The sequence below is a fragment of the Primulina huaijiensis genome, chromosome 14 (assembly GCF_012295235.1).
Source record: "Primulina huaijiensis isolate GDHJ02 chromosome 14, ASM1229523v2, whole genome shotgun sequence".
In the NCBI taxonomy this organism is placed as follows: domain Eukaryota; kingdom Viridiplantae; phylum Streptophyta; class Magnoliopsida; order Lamiales; family Gesneriaceae; genus Primulina; species Primulina huaijiensis.
Genome location: NC_133319.1, coordinates 4,648,998 through 4,675,261, shown reverse-complemented (window position 1 = coordinate 4,675,261; position 26,264 = coordinate 4,648,998). Strand labels below are relative to the sequence as shown.

At 34.2% G+C, this 26,264-nt stretch overlaps 4 protein-coding genes across 4 annotated transcripts; 2 read left to right on the top strand and 2 right to left on the bottom strand.

Annotated features, from left to right (window-relative positions):
- Nucleotides 1–1,229: 1,229 nt before the first annotated feature.
- LOC140957698 (uncharacterized) lies at nucleotides 1,230–2,426 on the bottom strand. The gene is made up of 2 exons (XM_073415046.1): nucleotides 2,246–2,426; nucleotides 1,230–2,139 (listed from the first exon to the last, which is right to left on the bottom strand). Exons 1-2 carry the CDS (start codon nucleotides 2,297–2,299, stop codon nucleotides 1,396–1,398), a joined length of 798 nt encoding a protein of 265 aa, XP_073271147.1. The 5' UTR covers nucleotides 2,300–2,426; the 3' UTR covers nucleotides 1,230–1,395.
- A 4,206-nt stretch (nucleotides 2,427–6,632) lies between these two features.
- On the top strand, nucleotides 6,633–7,715 carry LOC140957194 (uncharacterized). Its single transcript, XM_073414332.1, has one exon. The coding sequence runs from the start codon at nucleotides 6,633–6,635 to the stop codon at nucleotides 7,713–7,715; it is 1,083 nt and encodes a 360-aa protein (XP_073270433.1).
- Nucleotides 7,716–17,381: 9,666 nt separating this feature from the next.
- LOC140956523 (uncharacterized) lies at nucleotides 17,382–19,569 on the bottom strand. Its single transcript, XM_073413292.1, has 3 exons — nucleotides 19,094–19,569; nucleotides 17,784–18,579; nucleotides 17,382–17,625 (listed from the first exon to the last, which is right to left on the bottom strand). Exons 2-3 carry the CDS (start codon nucleotides 18,246–18,248, stop codon nucleotides 17,554–17,556), a joined length of 537 nt encoding a protein of 178 aa, XP_073269393.1. The 5' UTR covers nucleotides 18,249–18,579; nucleotides 19,094–19,569; the 3' UTR covers nucleotides 17,382–17,553.
- Nucleotides 19,570–23,125: 3,556 nt separating this feature from the next.
- LOC140956715 (probable glucuronoxylan glucuronosyltransferase IRX7) lies at nucleotides 23,126–25,818 on the top strand. The gene is made up of 4 exons (XM_073413571.1): nucleotides 23,126–23,669; nucleotides 23,780–24,141; nucleotides 24,239–24,489; nucleotides 25,106–25,818. Exons 1-4 carry the CDS (start codon nucleotides 23,369–23,371, stop codon nucleotides 25,557–25,559), a joined length of 1,368 nt encoding a protein of 455 aa, XP_073269672.1. The 5' UTR covers nucleotides 23,126–23,368; the 3' UTR covers nucleotides 25,560–25,818.
- Nucleotides 25,819–26,264: the final 446 nt, after the last annotated feature.

The window sequence follows — 26,264 nt, the reverse complement described above, 5'->3', positions numbered from 1 at the left end:
TGAGTCTTTTTAGTATGAAATTTATTTGCTCCAGTTTTTGATATAAAACATAATATTTGATTGATTTCTTGAATATGAAAATTGTCAACAAAAAAGTTTCTCCTTTTTTACTTTTTTTTTCCTTTTAGGAAAATATGTATATGTAATAGTAATCCTGATGATGAAAGGTAAATTTATCTAAGATTAAAAAAGCACAAAACTTGATTAAAGAAATGATTAAATATAATAAAGATGTAGGGGGTAGAGTTATCTTGGATCCTAAATTCGATTTGTGGGAGCCCACTAAACCCGACAAACCGGACCGGCCCTTTCACACCTACTTAGTGCCCACCCCCCATCTACCATCAACACCAATTCCACGTATAAATGGAGACAATACCATTCCTCTCTTTTCATCTCAAAATTTTATTTACTTTTATATCATTCTACTTGATTTCAAAAATTGGCAACAAAATAATTTTTTTGATGTTTGTTTCAAAATTGAAGACACTGAGTTTCGCTTTCTGGAATCGAAACCGAAATCGGAACGATGTGAAACTAGAAATCTATCCAAGATTTTTAAGTCCTTAACAAAGAATGATTAAGAACACTTGATTCATATACATTTGAACGTACTAGACACAAATTATCGACTTAAAATCATGGTCAAATTAAAATCTTGAAATAAATTAAAATCCTATTATACATGATTCTTTGATGGAGACGTAGTAGTAAGCACAACATTGCTACTTTAGCGTGACATATATGGCTAAAGATTTGAATATTGCGTCTATATTATGGATGTAAATCTATGACCTTGACAAGGCAAAATAAGGAATACAAAGTCTACAATAAAGAAGACTAATTATATGGTGGGAAGGAGACAATCCAACCAAAATGTTGGCCAAAAAATATATATATAAAAACAACTCTTAGTTGGTGATTGGTCGATTTTAGATCTCCACCTCACTTATTCTTCTAAAGTCACTATACAATGCTACCTTAATTCAGTCTTTATTGTATGAATAATTGATGACTTTGTATTCCTTATTGGACCAATCGTGTTTTTTGATGAAGTGACCTTCACTTATTATATCAGATTCATCTCATTGGTGTACATAAAAGTTGGTACGGTTGATGGATAACTTAACAAAAAGTATATATGATATAGTATTATGATGTGATTACTCTTCAAAATCAACGATGGATAAAGTATTCATAAAATTCTATGTATTAGGAAGCTCCCCATTTCACAGAGAGCCTTAATCATAGGAGATCATTTTTAAATACGATTATACAACAAATATTCACAAAGTAACTCAGCGTTAAAAGGATGAAAATATCACTCTCAACCTAGTGATTCTTCAAGTTGATGGATAAAGACAGTACCAAAAAGTAGAGACATATTTTGCTAAATTAATGGTTATTGAGGAAGAAAACCTTCTGATGTTTTAACTCCGTGGAGGTGTCAGATCCTTCAGAAAGACCCCTTTTCCTGTTTACATTGACATCGCTGTTAATGTCGTAGTTCAATGAATCTTGGTAGATGGAAGGATGGGACACTAGAGATGGAAGTGTTGGCAGTGGCGATGGCGAGGGTATAACCACTGGCGGTGGTGGAATCTGGTAGGTTTCAAGCGGTGGTGGAGGGTGGCGCCACCGCGGAAGCGGGCCTGCGAGGAGGAGGGTCTGAAGCAGTGGCCCTGCTTTCATCACTGCTTGCAGAAGCTTACCCTTTTCAGGCAATGGCCTGTCGGGAACCACGGGAAAGTCTTGCTCAGCATCCGCCGCCGGCTTTGGTGGGGGAATCGGTGGTGAGAGTTGGTGCGGTGACGAAACAATGCTTTCGTCACTGTCTGACGAGGAGAAGGCATTGTTGGAGTCGATCCCTCTTCTGGGGTCATCTTCAACCCCTGAAATCCCAGAATGCGGAGCAGATTGGTGACACTGTTGCTCCAGTTGCTGCTGCAGCAACAGTTTCTCAAAGAAGGCATTTTGGCACTTCTCTTTGGCTTCATCCCTTTCTTCGATTGCCCTGTTTAGCAGTAACTTGAGCTGCAGAATTTGTTCGTCCCTGTTTCTGAGCTCCTCCTGTGCCTGCAACCTGGTTTCTTCAAGCTCCATTGCGAGCACCAGAGAATGCCGTAGCTCATCCATACTCTGTGCAAACAATTTAACACGAAAACCAACTTCAAATTGCTTGTAACAAGCTAGAATTGTATATAGTGCAACGTAACTTGCTGGTAAAAAGCTAGAACATTCTCACCTTTTCTTGGTAGAAGTAAGTCCAGTTGAGAGGAAGACCTTTTTGAATATCCATGGCCCTTTTACCAAATTGTAATTGTAATGGAGAAGTGGGGTTTGGTTGGAGAGTGAAGGTAAGGGTCAGAGTTCTACGCTTTTATATTGACCCATCTCTGGGCACTCTTTTCTCTGTCTAAACGTGCATGGACTGAAATTTTAATCACAAAAATTGCATACGGATGCAGAGTATGTAAGTAAAAAATAAAAAAATAAAAAATCAACTATATATATATATATATATAATTAATGAACTAAAATATTTATATTTTTATATTGATTGCTGAGATCTCCGGCCGTCATTTTTATGATATGTTTTATACATTTTTAAGGTAAATTCATATCTTCTGTTAAAACAGGATGGCACAAGCAAGTTGAGTCATTCTTTAGGTAAATTGAGTTGAGTTACATGAAAAATCCAAAATTTCTCTGAACGAAGATTACATATAGATTTCAGCTCACTATAATTTTTTTACGGAGGTGAACAGAATCCAATGAGTTCATGTACATAAACGATTTCACCCCAAATCCTAAGAGAGATTAGCCCAAGAAAGTTAAGCCATTCTTAGATAAATCAATCCGAACTCGTTACACAAATTACATAAAAGACAAATAAAATAATCAAAAGAAAAGTTCAAAATTTCAAACAGTAGAATACAATACTTTATATTAATTCAAATCCAAAATTATTAGTAGCCATTGGAAAATAAACAACACGTTAATTTAGATATACTTTTGTTGGGTGTGGGGTGGTTAACTAGCGTGCGACTAAATCAGAAAAAGCCAACAAACTAGACGACCAAGGACAAAAGACTCGATGCTATAAGGATGTTATATTGTTATTATTGCAATTTTTTTTTAGAGCGTAGGGCAAACGGGTGGAACCATTTTCAAATTATTGTTTGAGGTACAAAGGAGGAGCTTGTGTCGTAGGCATACGAGGCTATGGAATGTACATATCGGCGACATATGCGGGAGTTGTAAGACAACTCTGATCCACCGATTTGATTTTTGGCCCAACATGGAATTCTCTCCCCCCAATCAAACCACTCCACATTTACATATATTGCAAAATTAACAATTCACCTATTTTGTCATTAAAGCAATGCTATTTATATATTTATATTGTTTACTAGTAGAAAAAAGTAAGAAAAATATTTGATAAAGAACAAATTTAAAAAATATAAATAATTTTTTTTGTTAAATCCCATATAAAATTTAACCAAGTGCCAATAAGGTATTGAGTAATGCAGTGTGCATTCATGGAGTGCAAAAACAAAATCATGTTGCATTAGTCATTGTCAAATGAAGGATCCAAGGCCCCCCGCTCTTTTTGACTTATGCATATATACATCTTTAGACCAGATTCTTCCATATGCTGGGGTTTGGACTATACCTTTTTTTTTTAAAAAAATCATATACATATAATTAATTTTATATATATATATATTATAATTAACGACTTTTTAAATACCAAGATTAGAAATTAATTTTCTTTAAGAATTATAAAAGATTTAATTTAACCAATTTTGTTTCAAAAAATCAATCAAGGACAATTGAGTTAATTGACTAATCATTTTACCACATACGAATATAGTGCCTAACATAAAAACTCTGACGAAACTGTATCACAATATCAATTTTGTGAAACAGATCTTTAAATTAATTTAAATATAGGTCGAATTGACTCTTCTCCATCTCACAAGAGACAGATCTTTTATTTGTGTCATCCATGAAAAAGTATTACTTTTTATGCTAAGAGTATTACTATTTATTGTGAATATCGGTAGGGTTGACCTGTCTCACAGATAAAGATTCGTGAGACCGTCTCACAAGAGACCTACTCTATATCCAAATATCTTGTTAGAAAACACTTTTAACTAATTTAATGTATACTTTTGAATGAGAATATGGAATAAACAATACAAACAAATACAAAAATAATTTAATGCAGAATAACATTGACAATTTTTACATCGAGACGCTACTTTAGATAGTCTATATTTTAATTAAAGAGTGGTTAATCATCATTAGATTAATTATCCATAGACGTGCAGTATTTGGAAGAATGTTGCACATTTTATATATTCACGAAGCCAAAAAGTCCTAAAACCAAACGTTATAAATTAAGAAATAATAGATATTAGATATTGTTCTTTAATAACTTTTGGTTTAGAAGTTCGAGAAATCCGTCGAATATGGTAATTTATAAATTGGTAATAACCAAAGAAAATGGCACGATCCTATGTATTTGTCTTGAGAATATTTGTAGGTGCGGCCGAGTTGTTCTTTTTTAAAACAGTAAATGAAATATGTGTGAAAGTGAGGAAATAAAAGAAATGGGCTCGAGAAAGTCCCCACTATAAATTTTTTTTAAACAGATAATTCCTAAAAAATTAAAGCTTGTATAAAGTTAGCCGAATTTAATAAAATAAAAATAAATGCATGTGTACACAACACACTCATAATAACAAGAAATAATGGCTTAGTACTCAGTACATTAAATTGACGACCATAGAGAACGGACAAAAATAAATGTACGTTGAACTCAACCATTTCACTTATAGTGATTTTTTTGGGGGCATTTAGTTTTATAACCTCTGTTGTAAAGTTAATTTGGTTAATGACTTTAAATATTTTTTATTTAGGTAAATGACCTTCTTTCTATATTTTCAATTAATTAATTCCCTTATAACCCTTCTTTCTATTTTTTACCCATTTTTACGTGGGAAAATTTTTAGGGTGGGAACATTTTAGGTGGGAAAATTTTTACTTTGCAGAATAACCAACCAAAGCTGATAAAATTGCTCTTATTCTACCGGCATTGGATATCAAGAAGCGGATTTCTCCCAATTTTATGTTTGAATGTGAGTTTATTTAGTTTAATCATCTGGTTTGCCACACTATTTTCGGGTTTCACGGAGAATTTTTTTTGGAATCTGTATTTTATCTAAACCTCGTATCAATAGCCGTGAACATAATTTTTGTCGCTGAAAACTTAACATCTTTCATCTCGTACGTATTATCGATCGCCGTTCATGTCATATTTCTTTAAAAAAACTTTTTCCCAGATATATAGTTTTTTATTTTTGTTGATTAACTCCAGCAATATGTTTCTGATTATTTTATTTTGCTTTATAAAGGTAATGGCATTAACTAATGTTCTACTTAAATATAATGGTGAGTGGAGAATAGATGAACAAGGCATTTGTACGTGGTGTCAAGGCTCTAATTCTAAATGGGCAGCAATCACTTTGGATAAGGATAATTGTTCATATGAAGAAGTGGTGAATTTGATAAGTAAAGTTTTTGAATTGAATAAAGATGAATCGAAAATGAGATTAAGTTATTTGCCATGTGTACGGGATTGCAATCCTCTTCCTATTTATATTAACAATGCAATAGGTGTGAAGACATATTTATGTTTTGGGGATTCACAAAATAGGCCTGTGCTTCATGTGGAATTATCGAAGAATAGTGATGTTGAAGTCGATATGATTGTAGATGCTGAAAGGATCGAGAACATCAAAGATAAATTTGTTGATGTGAATGAAGAAATATTATCGTGTGATATGGTAGTTGATCATAATGAGAAAGAGAAAGAGCTGCATGATGGATATTTTGATCGGGTTTTTATCCTAGACGATGACTATAAAATGCAAGAAGCAAATGATGAAGTCAATGACGACACTGTTGCAAGAGCTACTGATGAAGTCACTCCGACAGATACTCCAAGTCATTATGTTGAACATGGGCCTATTGAGGATGAACAAAATATGTTACTTGCTAGTGACAATGGATACTGTTTCAAAGATGGATCAACTTTAGCAATTGGCCGAGAGTTTGATACCAAGGAAGAGGTAAAAAATGTATTGTCCAAACTTGCAATTAGTGCTTCTTTTGAATTTGATGTTGTGAAATCAACTAAATCACTTTACTCGACCAAATGTGTAAGTGATAAGTGCAGTTGGAGAGTACGTGTTTCCAAAACAAAGAAGTCTACCCGATTCTCTATTCGAAAGTATTGTAATACACACACTTGTGATCTAGCTGACAGACGTAAAAGACATCGTCAGGCGAGTGCTGATGTAGTATCGAACATGTTGCTAGAGAATTTTAGAGGGCAACAGGTCACCCCAACACCTAAAACAATAATGACGATGATGCAAAATAAGGGTATTAATATCACATATTACAAAGCTTGGAAAGGTAAAGAACTTGCACTTAATAAGCTAAGAGGTGATCCTGATGAGAGTTTCCATATGTTGCCTTCATATTTGAACATGGTCTAGCAGGTAAATCCAGGTAGTATCACACATCTCGTTGTTGATGATAGCAATAGATTTAGATACATGTTCTTAGCATATGGTGCTTGTATAAGTGGATATAAATTCATGCGAAAAGTAGTTGCAGTTGATGAAACTTTTCTAAAGGGCAAGTACAATGGTGTTTTGCTTGTTGCAACAGCACAAGATGGTGAATTTCACCAATTTCCTATTGCATGGGGTGTTGTCGACTCCGAGACCGTGGAGTCATGGACATGGTTTATGTTGAGGTTGCAGGAAATGGTACCAGATGATGAAGAACTAGTAATAATTTCAGATAGACACCAGGGTATAATTTCTGCTGTAGCAAATGTGTACAAACAAGCACATCATGGTTATTGTGTGTGGCACTTGTCACAAAATATAAAAACTAAGAGTAAACAAAAAGGTGCTACAGAGTTGTTCATGCATATAGCATATGCATACAAACAAAGTGAGTTTGATTCATTGTACAGTGATATGAGAAATAGGTACCCACAAGTTGCAAAATATTTGGAAGAGCACACTTCTCCGGACAAGTGGTCTAGATCTCATTGCCCAAGAACACGATACAATATAATGACAACCAATGGAGTGGAGTCAATAAATTCTAGATTGCGTGCTGAAAGGGATCTTCCAATTGTTTCATTGTTAGATGCACTTCAAAAACTGACTTCATGTTGGTTTAGCCGATATCGTAATGCCGCGGCAGCATCTACGACTATAGAAACTCCGGCCTTTGCGTCAATTCTTCGTGAAAGGTTCAATGCTTCTCAAAAAAATCACTTCTATGAATTAAATAGCTTGCAGTATCATGTTTACACCCAAGATGACCATGAAACTGTTGATTTTGCAAATAATTCATGTAGTTGTAGAGTTTATGATTTCGATAGAATTCCATGTTCGCATGCCATTGCAGCTAGCTATGCAGCAAAATTGAGCATTTATGACTTATGCTCGGAGTATTATACTACTCGTACACGGATGCTTGCTTACTCTTGTACTATATATCCTGTGCCTCAATGTAGCGAATGGACGATGACAACCGGTCCATTGGAACGAAAGTTGCTGCCACTTAATGTGAAAAGAAAGCGCGGAAGGAGAAAAATGATGTGGGGACCCGGGCTCTAACTCAATTCGTTTGGGGATTAGTTGGATCTTTGCTAGAAAATGTGGGTCAAAATTTTGCTTTTAACATTAAATCAAATGTATAAATGAAGCATGAAACTATTCTTTATTCGATTAAACAAACATTATGTACATACAAGTCTGTTTTAGTACAATCATATACTAGTGTTCAGAAAATCCAGTACACGTCAAGTACAAACGACTAGTAATCTGCTATGCCCTAAATCACCACAATGTCTTGATCTCTCATCTTGCTCGCGACCCTGATCCTGCCCCACCTGTCGTTATGTACACATACAGACACAACAACAGCCGGATACTCCGGTGAGAACAAATCCCAGTATAAAACATGTATACATGCATGTCATGCAATTAAATACAAAATCATAATACATAAATCAGTAATTATGACACACTAGTGAATACAGATAAAACTCTTCGACTCTTATTCTTGACTCGACTCATATCTAAGTCTAGGGATCCCGGTGTGAATAAGACGTAACAAGTCTCCCACCTACTCTCCCAATCGGGGTGGCGGTACGTCTTATTCCTAGACTTCGGTCATATCTGTATCGAATGTCTACAATCGGAGATGATCTGCTCCTATGCGTCGATACACCGAACGTCTAGTTTGACAATCTGTCAATGACTCCTATCTCAATTGCTTGAATATAAATCTATAAACAAGACATAATCATAATCAAACATAATTAAGAATCTAGTATGTGATTTTGGGAAACTCGTATCCAGTCTGAATCGAGTCATGTCTTCCCGTGTTCACATGAATTATACCTTTCTTTCTGTCAATCTGACTCTGTCGAAGTCTCGAACTCAAGGCCTGTCAATACTCAATCTGGGAATGACAATATCGAGGAGTACAATATCAATACACCAATCAATTCAATACTGGATATAATTAGAACGAAATCAAATTCTGTTTCGACAGCATAACTGCATAATCTCAATATACCCAATAATACAAATCAACAGATATCCGTTCTCGCAACTCATAATCAATAATAATACAAATCTGATATCAAATCTCAGTCAAATCAACTCTGAAATTCATAACAATTCTATACGGCATCCGTTCTTCAATCCGTTTTCGATTATCCGATTTCTACTACGTCAAGAACACCATATATGAATCATATCTGATTCTGACAATACCATAATTTCAGATCATATCAAAACTTAAGAAAACTTACGTCCTTATGAAGCCTGCGTCGATAGGAACACAGCACCGAAGTCGGATTGAAAATCGGACGGACGGATCTTTCACAACTCACAAATATAGAAGATAAAAGGCGTAAGGATTTCTTCGAACTTCTCGTTTCCTTCTTCTCCACTGAATCTGAATGAAGAAGTTGTATATATATAATCAAGTTGCATGTTAATGATACGTGTCATTATTTTTTTTTCACACCTTTCAGGCGGCGCTCGGGCGGTAACCGATTACCGCTCGGGCGCGGAATGTTCTGCCCGAGTGCTCGACTTGCTACACACTGGCGCTCGGGCGGTCATTTTCTACCGCTCGGGCGCCAGACGTTCTGTCCAAAACCTACCTGGGGATGCACTGGCGCTCGGGCGGTCATTTTCTACTGCTCGGGCGCCAATAGTTCTGTCCAAAATATACATCAATCCATGCTTCACCCAATCTGGTCCCGGAATGGTCCATCTATAATCATATCCATTCAAATATCAATAATCTCAGATTAATGGAATCAAAATCTCGGGCATTACAAGTGAACAGAAATCCAACTATTGGTGAGTTTGGGAAACTCTAAAATTGACTACTAGTTTGATGTTTGGAGGTGACCTGTTATATGTTAGTTTAGTTTTGGCTTTCAACATTTTTTTACATGTGTAGTGCAACAATGATGTTATTTGACGATCGACTTTCAGAATTTTCACTTTCATGATCATTTAAAGAGCTACTTTATGGCTACTTATTTTCATGTTCATGGCAATTGTTTGCATGTTCATGGCTACTGACGCATGACAACCACTTTTATGTTGAAGCTAATTTTGGAAATGAGCATATCAAAATTTATTGTATTAGACTTACTTTTGTAAGAATGATCATGTTATGCTATTTAACCATGTAACTATATTTGAAAATCGAGTTACATTTATTGGGTAATCGATATACTGTCATAACAACCAAATTTATATAAACAGCGACCGCTTATATATCAAGGATAATTTTCCAATTGATGTGTATTTTCATTTTTTTTTAAAAACTATATTTTCATTAAAAAAAAAAAGCAATGTGAGTGCACTGAAAGTTTACAATCGGAGTGCCTACTTCTTGACAATTGTTTCTTTAGTCATTGTAAGCAAAGTTTTTTGAATCCAGAAAAGAGAAAATGGGTCTTGCTGTTAGAAATTGCAAAGGAGAGAATATGGTGTAGAGAAAATAGTGATAACATGGGTTAGTTAATATGGATAGGGTTTAAGATTTTTATTGTTCCGCTTCTTACTCTCTTTTTTTTTACCCATTTAAGTAAATAAATTAATTATTTAAATATAAATATAATAATTTAATTTTGGATATATCGGATCAATTTTGGCATTTCATACCAATTTAAAAGAAGTGGTCAATTTTTTAAAAATTTGATCTCAAGAGGTCATATAGCTAAATATCTCATTTTTTGTTGAAATTTATTATTAACTATACATAAAATGGATTAGCGGAGTGGAGAAGTTCGACCCACATTTTTTGAAGGTCGAGAAATTACCAATCTAATTCGTTTATTTTAGATTTGGAGATGACCAGTCCGACGTAACTAGCCAATTTTTTTTTTTTTTTAATTTTATGTAATTTGACGAACATGTTTACTAATCTTACCCAACTATTTTACCTGGCGGAACAAGCATGACCGGGCATAATCCATTTTGACATTTCTAATACATTTTTTGTTATTAATTTGTGGTGTTTATTTATCCGTTTTTTATCTTATTTTGCTTACTATTCATAATTAGAAAAATTAAGAAATAATAAAACTGAAAGAAAAATAAAGACACATCCAATTTTAACTTGGTTCTGTCCAACCGACTTACATCCATGGGGTTACGCTTGACTACAAGCAAATCCACTTAATATAAGCAGTTACAATAATAGAAGAACTTATAAAAATAAAAGACTCTATCTTTTTAACGACGCCTCTATGACAAATCCATTCCATAAACTTCACTTGGCAATCAACATTCGTCTTCAATATCCGTCAACTAAAACTCTCTTCGATAGCATGCGGATTGTTCTCTCATGAGAACTCATCTTCTTCTCCCGAAAAATGTTTGAATGAATATAGTGCATAAAAGCAACAACTAACAATATCAACTCTAAAAAATTTGATATTAAAATCCCATCGGACTTCCTCAACCACACATGACCACTTTTGGAAATTTTCAAAATTAATAAATACTCATTTATATAGGATACCTAATCATATCAAAGATAGACATTATCTTTTCAAATGATGTATCATATTTTTTCAAGATATTCTTCATTATATCTATAAAACATATTCAAACAATTATCTTCTTCATTATCTTTCTATCTCCAAAAAATTTCATATCAATATTTTAATTTTTCTTGATAAATAATCTAAAAAATAAAGCCAATCAAAAGTTACATCTAATGATATCCCTATTTTTCTTATTTTTGAAAAATCATAAAACCATCAAGAAAATTTAAAGTATTATAACTCTCCAAAAATAAATCAAAGTTCAGAAATCAAACCGATAGTTTTCAATCAATTTCTCCCCCTATCAGCTGCATGTGAAAATGTTGTCATTGGTTCTGTTACAACACATGAAAAAAATCGTGAACGTAAAAATCAGATAATAATCATATGCTCCTTCTGAATATCAACCATCACTCCATCATATGTACTCGTAGAGGCATTTTCTTCATCATGAATCCTTCCATTGCCCCCCAAAACCGAATTCAAGGATCAACATAATAAAATAACGCACCATCTCTGATACCACTTCTTGATCCGATTTCATCTTATTTTCCTTAGTTTTTATGATTAGATCAATTAAGAAATAAGCCTGAAAGCAAAAATAAGGACACAAAAATTTTTAACGTGGTTTGGTCCAACCGATTTACATCACTCAGATATTAAGTAAATCCACTAAATATAAGCAGTTACAATCATACAATGACTTATTCAAATAAAAGACTACATCTTTTCTCATGATGTTTCTATGACAAACACATTCAATAGACTTCACTTGATGAGCACCACTCATGTTCAATAGCCGCCAACTCGAACTCTCTTCGATAACATGCATATTGTTCTCTCTCATGAACATCACCATCATTTTCCAAAGAATGAATAATCAATAAATGGACGTTTGTGCATCACCAGAAATGGAAAATCTCTCAAAAAAAAAAAATGATAAAGTGGCATTGTTTGAATCTTGTCTCGTAAGTTGTCATGACACATAATACAATATGAAATGAACATATTCGTTTTGGCTCGTTAATTTCGCACCCAATCAACTTGACAAACTCACAACATAAAATATGCTCTATGAAAGAAATATCGTAATCTCTCGAAAACTCATCTTTTTCTCCCGAATAATGTCTAAATGAATATAATATATAAAATCAACAACCAACAAATCAACTTTGAAATATTTGATATTAAATCTATCAGTCTTATTATATACATTATCTTTTCAAAGCTTGCATCATATTTCAAGATAATGTTATCAAATATCTTCTAAACATACACTAGTAGAATTTCCTTGATTTACTTCGCGTATTCAATGAAGTTATAGGTAGATAATTGTCGAAGTAGACGCGCGTGAAGTAATAGGTAACCATTTTACTTCGCATTATCACCGAAGTCGTATCAAAGAAATTAGCGAAGTCTTTGGCCGGAATTAGACCGATGCCGAAGTAAAACAACGTCTTCTACATCATCGATTTCGTAAAGTGCAGAAGTAATAGCTTATATATAATTGCATAGTTTATATAGAATGACGAAGTAAATGTGTTGTATAACTTCACAGGTTTTGTATTTTTGTGAAGTAATTAATGCGAATGACTTCAATGTTCAGTGTTATGGAACTAAATTAGCGACGGTTTTGGAGAGATTGACCGTCGGTAATTAATGATGGTTTTGTCCAATACTAGCGACGGTTTTGGAGAGATAGCCCTTCGCTAATTAATGACGGTTTTGTCCAATACCGTCGCTTATTAGCGACGATGTATCTCAAAATCGTCGATAATTAGTGACGATATTTGACAAAACTAGTCGCTAATTAGTGACGATATTCAACAAAACCGTCGCTAATTATATTAATTTTTTTAAAAAAATTAGTTTTTTATTCTTATAATTATTTCTAAATATTTTTAAATAATATCTTCAACACACCTAAATATCATGTTTTTAAATTTGTAAATAATATATCAAACGATTTAACCTTACGATAAAATAAACTAACAACAAAATTAAATTCATGATCATAAATTAAAATTGAAGCTAAAAAATATATCCTAAAGCGCCCAAGAGAGAAAAATGAACGAAATGTGAAGTGGTGTGGGAAAAACTGAACCGAGGAAGCGGGTTATTTATAGAAAATTTGCGACAGTGTTATTAGCGACAGTTTTAATTAAACCGTCGCTATTTGCGTAAAACTGTCACTAATTAATGACGGTTTTTAAACCGTTGTCGATTTGTTTAGCGACAGTTTTTTAAACCGTAGATAATAGCGACGGTTAATAAACACTGTCGCTAATTAGTGACATCATATATAAAACTGTCGCTAATTAGAGACGGTAAATAAATCGTCGCCTATTTGTTTAGCGACCGTTCATATATAAAACTGTCGCTAATTAGAGACGGTAAATAAATCGTCGCCGATTTGTTTAGCGACGGTTTAAAAAAACCGTCGCTAATTGCAACAGTTTAATAAACATCGTCGCTGAGTAGCGATTTGAAGAACACTGTTGCTAATTAGCGACGGTTTTGTGGTAAACCGTCGCTACTCAGCGATGGTTTCAAAATTTTAAATGGCAACGGTCTAACATCTTTGTATTTTGTTTGTAAGTATTTGATCTTTTGTTGCTACAATTTACATTTTTAATGACGAAGTAGTAAATTTAAAAGACTTTATTTTTTGTGTTGTAATGAAGTAATTAATAGAGAACGACTTCACAATTATTGAGTTGTGGTGAAGTAAATTATTTCTTTAACTTCGACACAATTTTAATATGACGAGTTATTTTGTATTTTATTACTTCATCATTTAAAGAAAATTAATTAAAATTATGATTCATTTTTTTACTTCACTAAATATAAATTTCAAATATTTTTTAACTTTTCATTTCATCAAAACTACTCTGTCGAAGTAAAATGTTACAAAAAATTAGAAGTGAAGCCCGTGTTTTTTAAATTGTGAAGTAAAAAATAATGTTTTACTTCGCTGATGTTATTACCGAAGTTGATTGATATATATTACTTCATAATTAATAATCGCCGAAGTAAGTGACGAAGTAAAACCAAAAATTCTACTAGTGATATTCAAACAAATATATTTTTCATTAATATTATGTCTCCAAAAAATCTTCAAATCAATTTTTTAAATTTTCTTGACAAATAATCAAAAATAAAACCGACCAAAAATCACACCTAACCATGTTGACTAAAGAGAGTGTTAACGTGAACAAAATAATTATATAATGAAAGAGATCGTTGTCAACGAACATGTCACTATTTACTACCATAAACAAAAGATTAAATGTTTTGTGACTATAGATCACATATTTTATCCACGTTTGGTTTAAATTTTTTACACATCTGGAAACTATAACCTCGGTTTAATTAGTCGTTACTATTTAGACCCATTTTTTTTGGTGAGATAAGTGTTAACTAGACAGTCTAGCCTAGAGGTGTAAACGAATCAAGTTGATTCCCGAGTTTTCGAGCCAGAATATTCTAACTTATCGAATCCGAGAAAAAAAAGTGTCTGATAGTTTACGAGTCGTTCGCGAGCCTTAATATTTTTTAATATAATATTATCATATGTTAAATATATATAAATTTCGAGCCTTTCGAACGTTTCGAGCTTTCATACCTTCATTCTCGAGCCTTAGTAAATGATCAATAGGCCAAATAGCTCGTGAATAGGTTCGAACATTTCAAGTCGAATACGAACTCAAATTTCATTTTGAGTCGAACTCGAGTCAAAAAATATAAAATTTTCAATCTTCGAATCAAGCTCAAACTCAAATATTATTAATTCTAGCCAAATTCGAACCTTAAATTTTTATTAATAGTTTGTTCGATTCAGTTCGTTTGCGCCCCTAGTCTAGACCCAATTACATACATACAAATGACTAAAATACCCTGTGTTTGCACCATTTTTTTTGCCCATATAAACTTGGTCCAAATATTGAGCTCGAGTCCAAATAGAATAAAAAAGCGAGAAGATTAGATAAGCTGATCAATTCAAAATTGATTTGAATAAATCAAATGTCGTACACATTGAAGATATCGTGTCGGGATAATGAGCAAAATCATAGAGTAGTGAGGGAGTGGGAGAACCGTCCAAGAATCTGAAGAAAAAAAAACATCGACAAACAACAAAAACTCAACTCAAAAACACAATTTCTGCAAATTCTCTGCAAAATATATAGTGTTCATCTTCAAACAATTTATCTTTTTAGTCTAATTCCAAGCAGTTTGACATCTTTTCATTCCAGATTATGCAATTTTTATTATACTTTTATGTTTTCTAAATTCCTACAGATTATTGTAAATACAAAATCACGTTGGGATTTTGTTTTCTTCAATTTTCAGTGTCGTTTAATCAATTTCTTTTGTTTTGGTGCATATTAGTTTATGATATTAGAACCGAAGATCGAATTTAAAATTCACGTGGTTTGAATAGTTAATAGTTAGCTTTTTATTACTTTTCACACAAATTGATGCTTGTAGCACCTGACACGCCCACGACTCAAAATATCGTGCAAATATTATGTTTTATCGTTTTGCAGGTTTCTTTAATGGGAAGAAGCGACTGTGCAATAAATGTTGTGAAGGATTATGTGATAGAAGACGTTTAATCAAATTCGAAACATTACATTATTTATAATATCAAGGAAACATATTAAAAGCCTCATCAGGATCACCTCTTAGGTGATATTAGTATCCATATTTTGTGTCATCGTCATTATTGTTTTAGGTGGTGTTGTCATATAAAATTATCTTGTATCATGTTCAATACTACATCAACACTTATTTAACAATGTCTTTTATGTCTGCCAGCAAGATCACAATTGGTGTATATCGCAATACTTCCGCAAGGTCGACTTCTAAATTTTTGAAACCCGTACTCTCCAACAGCACTTATCACTTACACATTTGATTGAGTAAAATGATTTAGTTGATTTCACGGCCTCAAATTCAAAAGAAGTACTAATTGCAAGTTCGGACAATATATTTTGAATGACTTCCTTGGTATTAAACTCCTGATCAGTTGCTAAATTCGATCCATCTATTAAATATTATCCATTATGACCATCAAGTAACATACTTTGTTGCTTCTACAATCATATCAATTTCAACATCAATATTCTTCGATAATTCCACATGAAGCACATGCATGCCTATTATGTGAGTCCCCAAAACATAAATACGTTCTTCACACCTGTTGTGTTTTTAATATATAGGAGGAGGATTGCAATCTCATACACTTGACAAATAACTTAATATTTTTTTATTCATTTGTGTCCAATTCCAAACTTTTATGTATCAAATCTACAATTTCTTCACATGAACAATTATCCTCATCCACAGTTATTGCAGCTCATTTAGAATTGAAGCCCAGACACCACATACTGTTAAGATTGAAATTTGGACATAACTCAATCCCAAAAGCTAGCTCAAGAGGGGAAGATTGTCCAAGTCCATATATGCAACTCTCAGAGATTTTATTTAACAGATGTGGGACAACTAACACATACAAATGCTTGTTCATCTATTCTCCACTCACCATCATATTCAAATATAATATTAGTCAATGTCATTACATGTGTAAAAAACAATAAAATAGTCAGAAACATATCGTTGGAATCGATCAAAAAAGAAAAAAAAACATATATACCGGAAAAAAAGTTTCTAAAAAAATATGACATGAACGACGACCTATACTACGTATGTGACAAAATATATTATGTTTACAGCGATTGAAACTACGTTTACTGCGACCGAAACAAGGTTTAATTAAGATAAATGTAGTTTCCAAAAATTATAAAACTGGTGTGGCAAACTAGATTATTAAACTAAATAAACTCACTTTCAAACATTAAAATGGGTGAAATACGATTCTTGCAATGCAGGTAGAAAAAGCACTGGTATATTGATTTGATTTTATGACCCTGACTATAAAACTAAATGTCCGTCGTCACAGAAGGTGGGATTAGTAGTTCCTAAGATGATCCTTTTTTTTCTTTTATTTGAGGTTGTCTTTTCTTGGGTCTCGATTCCATTGTGTCTATCAAGATGAAATATTCCGAAAGACAATATATTTACCAGACATAATAAGTAATAATGCGGCACAAACAGGGGGCCAATAAATCGCGATGAAAAATAATTAAAACTGAAATTTGATACTAGAAATAACTAAAATAACACGAAGACACTACTATTACGAATAATGTTTCATTCAGACAAACTAAGGTGGGATAAAAGTTCCAAAACAGTAGGAATAAAGTTTGTTGTTCAACAAAAAGAGTCCAAATATTTCCATCTAGAGAATCAGACATCAAAACAACTTCATCCAACGCCGACAACTACTTTCTCCCTATCCAATCATCCGTTCACCAACACTTTCTGAACACTTCAGTCAGAACTTTCTTAGAACGCAACGAAGCCTTCAATAACGTCAGAGCCTATGGACAAAAAAAAGGAAATCAAGTCTGGTTCCTATCAGGTGACTTTTCAAATTTCAAGATGGAAAAATTTATATCATTTTTAGAAGAGTTATACGTATAAATTCATCTATTGCGGTATTTGGAAAGGAAAATGACAAGGAAGAAAATATTTATACCTCCTCCATGCCCAAAGTTACCTCCTCCCGCCGCAAGGTCCCCACGTCCACAACATTGAACTTGTTAAGCAAAGTAATAGTACTTGAGATAGCAGACATGGGCTTCACCACCAAATTATCCATTACCATGTAAGTAACCACTCCCTTCACAAATCCCCCTTCAGTCGACGACGCCTGTTCTCCCGGGGGAGACACGTATGGAACCACCGTGGTCATTGTCCTCTTGCATTGTGGGCAGATTGCGTTTGGATAATCAGAAACACGATATAAACATTTTTTAGCTTGAGTACTGCACCTATAGAACTTTCTATCAGTTTTTGAATCTTCCTTCAGGAGCAAAGGAACGGAAGAAATGCCAACAGAAGGTATTGGCTTCAAAAGGGTTTCTTTAGCTTTATTCGGTTGGATGAATGATTCATTCAGGTTTTCTATGCTATTGTATAGGTTTGCTATGGAACCCACCATTCCTTGTATTCTAAGCAGGAGTATGATAGTTGCCACCGGCAAAGTTATGACGTGGAAGAGGAAATCTATGGTTTTATTTGCTGGCTTCTGCAAACAGGACTCTTTTCCTTTGGGTGTCAATCAGCAGCTTCATGCTCAGTTTTGAACACTCCATATTAGAGAATTGTTGTCTTTGGTGAGAATTTTTTCAAGTTGAGAAATTGTAATCGAAGGGACTGAATATATATTTAGAGGACTGACGATTCAGTTCCGGAGCTATCCAAGATTGGGATTGATAGTACTCATTATCCACATCAGAGGATTGATTATGCACCGAATGATGACAAAGTGACTGTTCAAGTTAGTTATCATTCCAAAAAAACCATATCTATGTAAATTCAAAGTATTGGCCGAAAATTTGAAGATGATTTATTAGAGATAAATATTAGAATACTATCAAATTACGCGTTGCGTATGTAACGTAATACATAAATAGATTTATGAAAAATATGTGTATAACTTTTTTTTTTCAATATTTGTTGTAAATATGATATTTTACAAAATAATAATAAAGTATTGTTAATAATTTATCATAATCAGATACACAATCGATAATAATAAGATATCACTATCATTATGATTAAAACTTTAAGCATAAATACGAACAATCACAGTATCACTTGTTATATAAAATTGATTTTAACAATTTTCTTTATTATTTCAAATTTAATTATTTAATTTGAATTACTGAAAGTGAATATATCATACTGTCCACGCAACACTAACACAAACAAAATATGTTATTATGATAGGTTCAGACTTAATAAAGTAGAAAGAGATGAATACGATTATTGGAAAGTAATTACCTGTTTATATGATGAACACAGAAGAATCAAACAATAAGTACTAAAGGTTGCCAACATCTTGCTGAATTAGCTGCAAACAACATCCAAGCAACTTCATGTTCCCACTTGAAATTTGATCGGAAACACGATGAGTAAAAGGCCGATGGAGGATGAGAATAGGATTAAAGAAATCACAAGGGGCCTTGGAAAGTTGTCAACGGCTGTTAAGCTCGATCAAAAAGTTGCAAGAAACAGAATCATCAGTTCATCATATCGGTGCTCGAAAGTGCTTGCAAGATCGTGTAATCTTCCCCTCTTTCTGGTTTATTGAATATATCGACAGGTGTGTCATTGGGCTTATTTTCTGACTTTAAGACAGGAAGTTGAGTTTCTTGAACAGGTAATCTCTCTATGGCTATCTGAGGAGGAATCAATTTTATGGGGAGATTCGTTTGGGTTCTAATTATCGATTCCTCTCCCTAATGGCTATCAGAAGAGGGAACAAGAGTAATTAGCGTACGGTTAAGATTTGATCATGTATTTTTTTTATACGTATTCTTGTTAAATTGAATTTAAAATTCAGAAAATAAAAAATTAAAATTTTCTGGTTTTTAATAAGTTTTTTAGATTTTTTTCCATCAAAAATTTATTTTTCATGCCAAACAAAAAAGAAAAAGAAATAAAGGGCTAAAAAAGAAAATAGGGATCTTTTGAGAATTTTAAAAATTACAACAAGACAATATTTTGCTTATTATGACTCAAATATTACATAATATAGACTTGTTTTTTATGAGACAAATCTCTAAATTCTATGTTTTCCAATCTCAGCTTTCCAATAACTTATTTAAAACTAATATCACCGTGCACAAGCGATGCTTCATGCTTGTATATGATATAATATATTTAGAATTATATATTACATATAAATAATATTTTTAATTTTTCAAATAATTAGTTTATTTATGTTTTATGTATTAAAAATAATTTTATCAAATATTTGATTAACAATGTATCTAAATAAATAAATTTAAAAATTATTTATCTTATCTATAATAGTTAAGTTGACAAAAATATGAAAAACTATATATATTGGCTTTTGGTAGGCCCGCCGCCGTATGTGTTCTAATGTTCTTACTTCGCTATCAGGTCATTCTAAGCCTTGGATAGCTCATGAGCGACTCGTTATAAGTCGTTAAAAGGTGTTTGGCTTAGTATAGTCATTAGTTATATATATCATGTTCGAGTACTACAAAATTATGACTAATAGCTTTAATGATTTCAAATCAATTAATTTTTTGTATGTCGAACAAAATTATATTCTACTTCTAATTAATGAGTTTAGTTGTTTTTTTTAAAAAAATATATATACTCGTGAACAAATTTAAATTTCAATTGCATCCTATATTGATTTGAAAGTATTAATTTTAAATTTCCAACTTGTTATACCCAAACATTAATACGTGGATTTAGATGATGGAATGAAAATCCATTAAACTCTACGTGAAAATGATTGCCACAAATATTACTTATAAAATTCCATCATAATTTATTTCTACCCATAAATAATTGGATAAGCACGTACAAGAATGCAAGTGGAAAGATCCGAGTCCTACACACGGATCATGTCTTGTATACTAGGATAGGAACGGACGATAGTTTTATCATCCTTTGTTCTCTATCGTCCATCTTTACCTCTCCTACTCCACTACTTCCCTCCTTCAAAGCGTGATTAATGCGCCTCACTGGCGTGCGGCAATGGTTGAGGAGATGAATTTTCAAAAATATACAATTTATAGCATATAGGACTTTCCGAACTCAAAAACTAGCTCAATGGTCGAGGTAAATTTGTTATCGTCTGTAGTATAGCATGATTCTTTCGCGCTAATGCCATCTTGGGGTCCCGTCGGCCAGTTAGAAAGCCATGCTAGCCGTTTACGGCCGGCTAAAACTAAAAAAGGTGGGCTCTCCCGCTAGTGCTCTAGTGATGCGGCCTCGCTAGCTTTCTGATAAATAAGATGAAACTCTATAAAATGAAAGTAATCACACGACTATCTACGCACAGTTGCGAGAGAGTACGCACTGATCTTGCGCGGCTTACAAGTGTTGGTTTCCGAAAAGAAATCCATACTTTCAGCACGCGGGGGTCTGGAGTTTGCCAAGAAGTTCATGTGCTGGGGTGCGAGGGTTGACCTGTCTCCAGTGTCAATCCCTTCCCTCACTGCACTGAACACCTGTTCCGGTCTTCGAGCCTTTCAGGTCGACGAATTATCCCGCTCTTTCGATGGGAGTTCTTTTCCGTTTGTCTGGGGCTGGGTACAAAGTCTTAGGTAGACTCGCCTCTTCCCAACGCAAGGGATTTTCTTCTCTCCCCTGTCCGANAGCCTTTGGAGTGAGTAAAAAGCTCCATGGCTGCTAGACACGAAGCAATCTTTCTGTCAAGGCCTTCAAATCTGGCAACGGAAAAAAAACGGAGCAGATTTGACTCGGCACAACCTAACGATACGTCCAATACCGATGATCAGTGTCTAGAATGCATTTTAGATCAATAGAACAAGAAGAGGAGTCAGCCAAAAAGAAAGATACTCCTTTTGAGTCCTATGAACCATTTATGGATATGGAATATTATCGGCCAGGTTTTCATAAAGTCTCTATTCTTGAAAAGAGCGACATTGTTTCAGAAAATGATGAGCTTTATTTCCTTCTACGCACAGGAACGCGGTTGAGCGCTTAGACCAAGACGGCGACTCTGACCCGTATGGTTAAGACATCCGAGATCCTTCCCAAATGAACATCCTAGCCCAGTAACAATATCTGATGTTCCCTGTTGAAAGCCTAGAAAATCTGATACGGCATAATTAAAGAAGAGAGCTATCAACGCTAATAATAAGCATTGAAGTTGAACTTCCATCTTTTTCGTCCAAATCCGTCATTTCTTCCTTCCCTTATTCCCGCTGCAGTTGATGGAGAAGCATTGAGCAAGGCAAGGGATGCGATGGGATAAGTTTTTTTTGTCATTTTTTCATGCCCAGTCGAGTGACTTCGTTCCTGATGGACAAACCCTCGATTTGCCTCCAATATCATTGAGATTCCGGTGGATGTAGACCCGATAGGGGAAAGGGGCACAAGCGACTCGCCCTCAGTCTCTTACTGGCGCTGATTAGGGGTTGAACCGGTCAATTATTGCTAACAGTACTCCGGCCGCAGCTGCGGAACAGCGGGTCGCTAAGAAGGAAAGTCGGGATAACAGGCTTTCAAGGTTCAATTCCAGTGAGTGTAATAACAGATGACTTCTGCTCAAATGAAAATGACATGTATCTTATTGTTAAATAAGTTTTTTTTTTTTAGCAATTCTAACAATTTCAAATCTTTCTTATCACAAATTTGTTCCTTCTACGACCTTTTATTTCTCTTCCTTTCCGTGACCCTATATTTAACTTTCTTTTTATGAACCTTTATTTCTTCCCCATGAACGAAAGATGTCCTACCAATTAAATCATTTCAGCATCGTTCTTTTTTAATATAATTATAATTATTAAACTGAAATGTGTCAAATATCTAAATCATTTATTTAATCAGTAAAGTTTGTCTTCTCTCTTTCTTTTAATCTTTTGTCTGTTTTTTTTGTAAGCTGTCCTCCAAAATCCGAAATCCTAAATCCGCCCCTGTTTCTAATCGTGCTTCAAGTCCAAAATTCAGCTAGGAATTGATGTTACTGTGCGAGCTAGTGAAATTTGTAGAGATTTATACTCTCCTAAGCTTTTAGTATTGCTAGTTAATGTTGTATTCGGATTTCAACTTTTGAGAACTCGAGAACAGCTACACTACACTGCTTATTTTTATGTAATGGAAAATCATATGGGATGAAAACTAATTTATTACCGCACCTTTACTACATATTATATGAACTTTTTATCTTAAATTTTTGTCAGGTTTTGTGTTATATTTCTTTTGTAATCTATTTATGATGATGTGTTCATTTCATTAATTTATATATTAAATACAAAGTATTACATATTATTTTGAAAAGAATTTACAGAGTATCGATCGGGGGGAATCTTGAAATAACGTGAACTCCTCAACTACACCCCATCGGTTGAATATTCAAGAAGTTTGAATATTTCCACAAATTTGATAAAATTCATATTTACGCAAAAAGGAGCTCCCCAACAAAATCCATTTCATCATCTCTTTTTTGCTTGATCTCCAGTTCACGCAACACCAAATTCAGAAAGCTCGATTTTAACCACCGCTTGTCCTTCAATCCCTTCTTTCCTGCGAGGTTTAAGGGGGCGAAAAATGATCAAGGTAATCAACATGCTTGAAACTCAAAGACCCCTCAGAAGCAGAGACTTGTACGTGAGGATGAGGTTTTTGCATAGCACGAGATATAGCAGAAATTTAGAGAAGAGTTTTTGTTACAGATTTTTCAGATGGATTCTCTGGTTTTCTGTTTTATCCTATTGTTTATCCTCTTTTCTTGTTACTCGGAATAAACATACTACCTCTGCTTCAAGAGCCATCGTTTCACCTTCTAAAAACTACCACTCTCTCGTTGAAGAACCAACCCACAATTCCTTCGCCGTGAAACTTTCATCTGGTAAGAAGACCTTAGTTACTATGGTTCTGTTTTTTTATTTTATTTTTTCAGGTTATTAATATAGACATATAAGTTCTTTATATCTAAAAGTTTCTCGGTATACTTTCCAGGTTTATTTAAGGGGTTGAAGGTGTATGTGTACGATTTGCCATCGAAATACAATACAGACTGGCTATCAAATGAGCGGTGCAGCACCCATTTGTTTGCTTCGGAGGTGGCGATCCACAGGGCTTTGATCAGCGGAGAAGTGAGAACATTAGACCCGTGGGAGGCTGATTTTTTCTTCGTCCCTGTTTATGTCTCATGCAATTTCAGCACCGTTAATGGATTTCCAGCTATTGGGCATGCCCGTTCTCTCATATCATCCGCCATCGAACACGTTTCTTCTCATCTTCCGTTTTGGAACCGCAGCCTCGGCTCTGACCATGTCTTTGTCGCGTCCCATGATTTTGGTTCTTGTTTTCACACCCTGGTAAGAAATATCGGCTACACGTGTCTTGTCGAAAACTCTGGAAGTATTACTGTGAATTCGTAAGAGAATTGAAATCTGTTCTGTTATTACTTGGTAGGAGCACGTGGCTATGGCGGATGGGGTACCTGAGTTTTTGAAAAATTCAATAATATTGCAGACTTTTGGGGTGAAACACAAGCACCCATGTCAGGAAGTAGACAATATTGTGATTCCCCCGTACGTGTCGCCGGAAAGTGTACGAAGGACGCTGGGAAAATTGCCGTTGTCTGGCCGACGGGACATATTCGCGTACTTCAGGGGCAAGATGGAAGTCCACCCCAAGAACGTCAGCGGTCGTTTTTATAGCAAGTTAGTATCCACCCTATTCAATAATTTCTAAAAAAAAAGGGTTAACAAGTGGGGATTTAATTAATATTTATTTTGGTATAAATTCTAAAAAGTATAATCGAGTCATCTACTTTTATTGGGGAAAATTAAAAAATGCACAAGCTAGAACTTGAAATTTAGAGCTATTTTATATTTATATATGTTTATATAATATAAAAAAATGTGTGATATCTTTTTTCGTTAATATAATTATTTTTATATTAGAGTTTACATACCAGGTGTTTAAACAAAATTGAGTGGGCTTTTCTGCACTCAAAAGTCCAGCTCCTTGTTTATAAAATATATGTATAAAAATTTTTTTCAAACAAAATTTATACAATAAATCATTTCTGTTTAAAATTATTTATTTAAAATATATAACCGATCCCTATTTTTTTCTTTGTTCACTGTCAATCAGTATAATATTTTTATGCGATCATCACATTTTCTTTCTTTCAGTAATATTTAAATTTCACAATTATTCAATATTACAAGAAGAAAAGTTATTATTTTTTTTATAAAGCAGAGTAGAGAACAAAAAAATTTATTTGAATCGACTTGAAATACAATTGTTCATGTAGTTATATATTATTTTTAGGCGAGTACGGACTCTGATATGGCGGAAATATGGCAACGATCGACGATTTCACTTGGGGAGACACCGGTTTGCCGACTTCCATTCAGAGATTTTACGGTCAAAGTTTTGTTTGTGCCCATTGGGATGGGCTCCGTGGAGTCCGAGGTTGGTGGAGTCGGTGGCTCTGGGCTGCGTCCCGGTTGTCATAGCCGACGGAATCCGGTTGCCATTTCCCTCCGCCGTACCATGGGCGGAGATATCCCTCACAGTAGCGGAGAACGATGTGGGAAACCTCGGGAGAGTCCTGGAGCACGTGGCAGCTACCAATCTCACTCGCATTCAGAGAAATCTGTGGGACAGAGACGTGAGACAAGCCCTGCTATTCAACGATCCAATGTTGCCAGGTGATGCGACGTGGCACGTTTTGGTTGCCCTGTCTGAAAGGCTTCACAGGGCCCACAAAAGTAAGCAGTGAGTCACCACGTGTCATATTATTACTGGCCATATGTATGGAATGCCCGCTTTCTGGCGTAATCAGATAAGAACGTGAATCTCTAAAAGGTTCAGAAAAGAAAATCTATAGTGTACAGAATTCTGGGATGCCACGTGGAATGTACAGCTGAGCTGGCAAGAGTTGAGTGGAGGAGCCCATATGGTTCTTGTTCTAAACAGAATCGCCAATACAAATGTGGAGATGAGCTCTGGTTTGGTTTGAGGATTTTGATTTTATAAAATGCAAAGCAGAATATATATACAGCTACCTCTATCAATAATATACACCAAAAAACCTATGATAACTTAAAATTAAAGAAAATTACAACGTATTTAATAATATCAGTAATAATAATTATATGCTATATAACGTTACATAATTTCATATATTCTAAATACTACACAATCATTAGTTACAATTATGTAATTTGAAATTAGATATAAAATGGGGAGGCTCTCGAGGAGAAGAAATTGGATGCCAAAATATGTGGGATTCGGTGAAGGGACAAGATAAAAAAAGAGAGGGGTGTTTAATGCCAATGTCTTTAATTTGGTAAGACGAAGATTTGCCAGAGGTCACGGGTTTCTAATAACGACAGCATGACATTACCCTATGTTTCCGCCATTTTTAAATATAAAATATAAAATGAATTTGCCAATCCCAAGCGCCGGAATAAAAATTTAATAT